Raw genomic sequence first — 7,194 nt, forward strand, 5'->3', positions numbered from 1 at the left:
ACGCAGTTGTTTTTTTCGTCCGTCAGGTAGCGCCACTATGCAAGCGCGCTAGCTTAGGAGCAGAAAGAACTGCGCAGAAACGTATGCGCACAAACACATTAATTGCGTTGCCTGCGAGGGAGCTTTGCTCGGGACATTTGATGTGACGTCATCGCCTACGGGAGCGTATGCCGTGACGTCAAAGTTCACGATTTACCGGTATTTTTTAAATCGATTTATCTCAGGATCTAGAAGTCGAAGAAGAAAAAGAAAAATTCCGTTGGTCCTAATTTTTCCTGCTCTATGACTTTGAAACATCACCCGAGTAAGCGCAACTGATCTATTGACGGTAAAAAAAATCCGTCAATGGAAAAGCTTTACAACTTTGGACTTCGCATTTAGCAAAAATGTGGCGTAACAACAACTATTATAATTTATAATGGTAATGAAAGGAATTTGGTTTTTCTCCAAAAGCTTTGTATTTTGAAACACAAAAATAGAATTTTTTACCCTCAATTCGATATCACACTACCCACCTCCTTTTGAAGACTTTTCAAACAAGAGGGAGAGAGAGCAATGCGTCGTTCTCTCTTCCTCATTCATTCAGGTAACGAAATAGTTATTTCAGCGTTCGCTCCTTCTTCTTTTAAAAACAAGAATTTTTTACCGTCAATCCAATATCACACTACCCACCTCCTTTTGAAGACTTTTCAAACAAGAGAGAGAGAGAGCAATGCGTCGTTCTCTCTTCCTCATTCATTCAGGTAACGAAATAGTTATTTCAGCGTTCGCTCCTTCTTCTTTTAAAAAGCTAAAGCTAAACAGAAAACACAAGGATGACTGAGGAGGAGAAGAAGGAGGAAGAAGAAGAAGAGGAGGAATAAGGAGGAAGATGAAGAAGAGGAGGAGGAGGAATAAGGAGGAAGATGAAGAAGAAGAAGAGGAGGAGGAGGAATAAGGAGGAAGATGAAGAAGAAGAAGAAGAAGAAGAGGAGGAGGAGGAATAAGGAGGAAGATGAAGGAAAAAAACAGGTCCAAATAGTCCAAGAAGAAGGAAGGAGAGAAGAAAAAGGGAGAGGAAGAAGAGTAGTAAGACAAGCCCCCGCTAAATTATACAAGGAAAAAAAGAAAGAAAAGAAGAGAGGTAAAAAGAAAAAAAAAACTCACAGAAGCTGAGCGTATGGTGGCTTGTGCAAGATATGTAGAAGACCAAAAATCACAACAAAAAAAAAAAGAAAAAAAAATCATCGAAAATCGGTCGAGCCTTTATCTCGTGATGTCGGGTTGATTTTGAGAATAAATAAAGACTTCCCTCTCTTTGAGAGAGATGAACAGAAGGAGAGAGAAAAGAATGGTAAATCATTGGAAAGACTGAACATTTTGCCAACATTACTCCATAGATAATTAATATTTTCACAATTCTATGCAATAGTGTGACAGACAAAAGTAAAAAAATCTCAATAGATCAGTTGCGCTTATTTGGGTGATGTTTCAAAGTCATAGAGCAGGAAAAATGAGGACTAACGGAATCTTTCTTTTTCTTCTACGACTTCTAGATCCAGAGATAAATCGATTTAAAAAATGCCGGTAAATCGTGAACTTTGACGTCACGGCATACGCTCCCGTAGGCGATGACGTCACATCAAATGTTCTTTCCTCTTTAAAACATCATATCCGGACATAAATTTCAACTTTTCAACACACTTCGGATTTTCAATTCTCTATTTCTGTACAGTACATGAGTACTCACTACTCATAGAGGAATAAGATGATATTAATGTGTTTTAAGTCAATAATAAACGATATTATTATTCTTACTTCCGAAAATTCCAGATTTGCAAACATTCGCATCGGAAACGCGGACTTCTCATTCCCCTGCATGTCCGCGGATTGCACTGGAGGGGAGTTCTCCCTCTCCACCTTACAGGCTGCCATGGAGCCACGCGAATTCTCCTCGCTCATTCGACGCAAACAACTGGAGGACATCAAGAAGGCCGGTATTCAGGATGTGGAAAGCTGCCCGTTCTGCGGATTCACTAACATAGTTCAGGAAGACAGCAAAGTGTTCGTGTGTCTGGACGATGAATGCAGGAAGGAGTCTTGTAGGTGAGTCCAACATTGGTCACTTCCGGGGTAGAGTGGATTAGAACACATCACATGCCTTCAGGCACACTCCATTTGTCAAGGGTCTACGTTTACCTTGCCCTTGGGATCAATTTAATTTGAAGAATCCATTTTTACTGATGAAAATGTGTAATGGAACAATAAATTGGTCAGTGTTTTCTTTGAGACTTATCTACTTCAAATCGACGTTATGGTTCAGTATATCCTTCGACCTAGGAACCTGCGAGTACCTACCTAACCTAATACATTAAAATTTAATACAACTTATACAATAGGTAATACAATAGATCAGTTGCGCTTACTTGGGTGATGTTTCAAAGTCATAGAGCAGGAAAAATGAGGACCAACGGAATTTTTCTTTTTCTAGTTCCCCATAAGAAATACACAGGAAACACACTTTGAGGCCAGCAAAACTTTTCCTACGTTTAATATTTTCTCTCGCTTGTAGTTTTCATTTCTTCCAGACAAGATTCAGGGACGATATTTGTTTTCAGGGGCGAAGCCAAGGGAGCGCGAAGCGCGACCTCATGCACACCCCGCGAAGCCCCGAAGCGCGCAGCGCGACCGTAAACAAGGGAGCGCGAAGCGCGACCCTATGTACAACCCCGCGAAACCCCGGGAGCGCGCAGCGCGACCGTAAACAAGGGAGCGCGAAGCGCGACCCCATGCATAACCCCGCGAAGCCCCCGAACTTTGAAGTCACGGCATACGCTCCCGTAGGCGATGACGTCACATCAAATATACCGAGCACAGTTCCCTCGCAGGCAACGCATTAATGTGTTTGTGCGCATACGTTTCTGCGCAGTTCTTTCTGCTCCTCGGCTAGCGCGCTTGCACAGTGGCGCTACCTAACGGACGAAAAAAACAACTGCGTAAAGTCTGACGTCACACTACGGAAAATAAAAATCTGGTGTGAACATCTAGGAAAAAAGGAAAAGATCTACCTACTCGTATTTAGTTTTTTTTTTTTCAAATGGAAATAATCTGGTATCGCCTACCTAAAAACTGAGTGGTTAAATTACCTACCTACTTGATGAAGAAATATTTCTGATACCTCGATAGTTTGATCACACCATAAAGGACACATAAAAACACACAAATCCCGACCCAAACTTGTGACTTTATCGAATAACAAATAAACAAATTTAAGGGTCGTTATTTAATTAAATTAATAGAAGGAAATCGTTAAACTGTACCTACTGAAAATTCGGTTATCAACTACCACGTGCTTGGAATCAACTAAACATCTGATCACTTCGCAATCATTAGCATCAGAATCAAAATTATTGATTTTTATCAAAATCATTAGGTACTTAATTGATTTTTTTCTTCTTTTTTAATTGATTGGGCCTGATGACATTTCAAAGACTTTTTGTTCATGGGAGACCCGCCAAGCTATTTAAATGGACATGGCATCAGCACAATCAGTGAAGGATGATGGTACGTTTCTGCGCAGTTCTTTCTGCTCCTCCGCTAGCGCGCTTGCATAGTGGCGCTACCTAACGGACGAAAAAAACAACTGCGTGAAGTCTGATGTCACACATATTTGATCTCTTTCATTAGAACGGAAAATAAAAATCTGGTGTGAACATCTAGGAAAGAAAAAAGGAAAAGATCTACCTACTCGTATTCAGTTTTTTTTTCTTTTTTTTTCAAATGGAAATAATCTGGTATGGAAATAATCGCCTACCTAAAAACTGAGTGGTTTTTTCCTACTTGATAAAGAATTATTTCTGATACCTCGATAGTTTGATCACACCATAAAGGACACATAAAAACACACAAATCCCGACCCAAACTTGTGACTTTATCGAATAACAAATAAATAAATTTAAGGGTCGTCAATTAATTAAATTAATAGAAGGAATCGTTAAACTGTACTAAAAATTCGGTTATCAACTACCACGTGCTTGCATGGAATCAACTAAACATCTGATCACTTCGCAATCATTGGCATCAGAATCAAAATCATTGATTTTTATCAAATTCATTTTATCAAAATCATTGATTGATTTTTTTTCTTCTTTTTTAATTGATTGGGCATGATGACATTTCAAAGACTTTTTGTTCATGGGAGACCCGCCAAGCTATTTAAATGGACATGGCATCAGCACAATCAGTGAAGGATGATAGCTAGCTACCCAGGGCGGTAGCATTAGCACAATAGTGGCCCAAAAGACCCAAAAAAACACAACCCCGACCCAAAGTTGTGACCTTCGTTAGAAATGAATAGCCCACCCCTGAAGGGGATTTAGCTAAAAATGATCATATCGGACTTAGGCCCACCCGAGTATAGCTTGGAAGGTATACTGACTTTTTTTCCCCCCAAGTTGAATTGGTTAGTCGTCACTGGTAAATGAAACATTATTTGATTCATTCATTCACATCTGATAAGCCCATAGTTGCAATTTATTTATTTTACTATAGGACTATCAAGGAAAAACTTACATGTTGAAAGTATCACTGGATCATTGAGGTTAAGCAACTTTGTGCGTGGTTGGCACAACCCCGACCCAAAGTTGTGACTTTCGTTAGAAATAAATAGCTCACCCCTAAAGGGGATTTAGCTAAAAATGCTCATATCGGACTTAGGCCCACCCGAGTATAGCTTGGAAGGTATACTGACTTTTTTTCCCCCAAGTTGAATTGGTAAGTCGTCACTGGTAAATGAAACATTATTTGATTCATTCATTCACATCTGATAAGCCCATAGTTGCAATTTATTTATCTATATAAATAAAATTGTAGATTTGTCTGTACATTGCTTAGAATCGTGAAATTTTTAGTTATTCTTACTCCTTATGCATCGTTTTACTATAGGACTATCAAGGAAAAACTTACATGTTAAAAGTGTCACTGGATCATTGAGGTTAAGCAACTTTGTGCGTGGTTGGTACGCCCTGGTTGGCGGAAAACTGTCTACCAAATCTTATCTGTTCTGGCGGAAAACTGTCTATCAAATATTATCTGTTCTGGTGGAAAACTGTCTTACCAGATCTTATCTGTTCTGGTGGGAAAACTGTCTACCAGATCTTATCTGTTCTCGCGGAAAACTGTCTACCAAATCTTATCTGTTCTCGTGGAAAACTGTCTACCAAATCTTATCTGTTCTCGTGGAAAACGGTCTACCAAATCTTATCTGTTCTGGCGGAAAACTGTCTACCAAATCGACTTTCCGCAGTTGTTTTTTTCGTCCGTTAGGTAGCGCCACTATGCAAGCGCGCTAGCGGAGGAGGAGAAAGAACTGCGCAGAAACGTATGCGCACGTATTTTTGGGGTACAGCACCTGTTGTTGTCTATCCGACAGGCGGACCCGATCAGGTGTACCTGTCAGGTCTACCTGATAGTGGCTAGACTTGGACTGTGACACCTCCACCCGGTCACAAGGCCGTATATCCCATGGCCAATTCGGCCTGGATGGCCTCGAAGCTCTTATTCTTCGTCTCCGGCACGCGGGTGTACACAAACACCGCCCCTAGCGTACAAATCACCCCGAGGAGGCCGTAAGTCGCGGCCGATCCTACCGTGTCGATCAGATCCATGAAGACCTTAGACACGAGGAAGAGGCAAGACCAGGAGTAGCACATGAGGAGGGAAGAAGACCAGAGTTTGGCCTCCAGGGGGATGATTTCGGCCATCATGAACCAGGGAATGGGGCCGATGCCGATGCGAAAGATGGCCACGATGGTGCACACGGAGAAGATCGGGATCCAGCTGTAGTCTTGCATGTCGTAACCTTGAGTGGGAACATAGGATCGGGAAGGGTTAATGTTAGAAAAGTTATGTGAAAAATAAATTGGTTTGTATCAACCCCTTTTAGGGTTGATAGTAAACAAATAAATAGGTAAATAATTATAATAAATAGAAAGTAAAAACAGGAAAAATGGAGAGAAAGAGGTTATCTTTTGGGAAGAAGGGTAAAGAATGTAAACATAAATTGGAATGTGAAAAGGTTACCTACCAGTAGAAAATTAAGTAAATAAAAAAACAGGTCGTACGAGGAAGACCAGTTAATGTTGAGAAAAAAAAGTAATAAAATAAAAACTAATGCGAAAAAAAACTATTGAAATCTCCCAAAAACACATTTCGTGTTCAAAACTTTGACGCCAAGTTCAAAAACTCACCTTGGTTTTTGAAAACAAAGTAGGCCACCAGGAGTAGTTGGCAGAACGCCATTGTGATTTCTGACGTGAGAAGAAGGAACCGGCGACCCAATCTATCGATAAGTAGACTCGATAGTAACGACACCACGACCTGTAGAACCAACAAGGGTTAAATTGAAATGAAATTAGTTTGAAAATTCAATAAAGTCCACTTGGAAGTAGGAATTCTTGGGACTTGGGAAAACTATGTATGAATCACCTTTCATAGAATGTTGAATTAGGATAAGGAAAGTAATGATAATAATAAAATCTGGAAAGGATTGTCAAATTGAGATAAGACATCGTGCATGATCGTGTGATCAGACTCGGACTAATCTGTCTCGAATGGTCCCAGAATATAATATATATGTAGTTAGGTATAAATATGTGTGCCTACTTAGTAAATCAATGAACAAATAAATTAGGCTGAATAAATAAATTAATTCTGAGTTAGGTAATTAATTTAGGTGTATTTATTGTTTAATAATGCTTTTATGTTTAATGTGTTTTATATTTTGTTTAATATTTAATAATATTTATATTATTTTAATTTTTATTTTTATTGTGTACCTACCTATAATTGTATTGTAAAAATTGTAATTGTAATCCTAAATATATACAGCCCCTTGTGTAACTGACTGACTGACTGACTGACTGACTCACTCACTCACTCACTCATACTAATTCTAACCCACTTCTAGATGAGCTAGGAAGATGCGGTTTTCACCATTGGATTCCTTATTTTTTGTAGGTACTGGGAAAAATCGGAAAATCCCGAAATTCCAAACCGTTCCCGAGATATTGACGTTTTTTAGTCCCCCCATAAGAAATACACAGGGAACAAGGTTGAACCGTTCCCGAGATATTGACGTTTTTTAAGTTCCCCATAAGAAATACACAGGGAACAGAGTTTGAGGCCAGCAAAACTTTTCCTACGTTTAAATATTTT

General features: G+C 39.5%; 1 protein-coding gene across 1 annotated transcript; it reads right to left on the bottom strand.

Annotated features, from left to right (window-relative positions):
* Positions 1-5,372: 5,372 nt before the first annotated feature.
* Positions 5,373-6,358, bottom strand: LOC103516939 (facilitated trehalose transporter Tret1-like). Its single transcript, XM_008481930.2, has 2 exons — positions 6,228-6,358; positions 5,373-5,839 (listed from the first exon to the last, which is right to left on the bottom strand). Exons 1-2 carry the CDS (start codon positions 6,277-6,279, stop codon positions 5,484-5,486), a joined length of 408 nt encoding a protein of 135 aa, XP_008480152.1. The 5' UTR covers positions 6,280-6,358; the 3' UTR covers positions 5,373-5,483.
* Between the last annotated feature and the right edge of the window lie 836 nt (positions 6,359-7,194).

The sequence above is a fragment of the Diaphorina citri genome, unplaced genomic scaffold, assembly GCF_000475195.1.
Source record: "Diaphorina citri unplaced genomic scaffold, Diaci psyllid genome assembly version 1.1 scaffold1706, whole genome shotgun sequence".
In the NCBI taxonomy this organism is placed as follows: domain Eukaryota; kingdom Metazoa; phylum Arthropoda; class Insecta; order Hemiptera; family Psyllidae; genus Diaphorina; species Diaphorina citri.

Bases quoted from the DNA above. Each gene is read 5' to 3' on its own strand.
- LOC103516939 (XM_008481930.2), bottom strand. From the start codon at position 6,279: ATGGCGTTCTGCCAACTACTCCTGGTGGCCTACTTTGTTTTCAAAAAC. The intron at 5,840-6,227 runs GTGAGTTTTTGA...TTCCCACTCAAG, and splicing joins CTTTGTTTTCAAAAACCAAG to GTTACGACATGCAAGACTAC.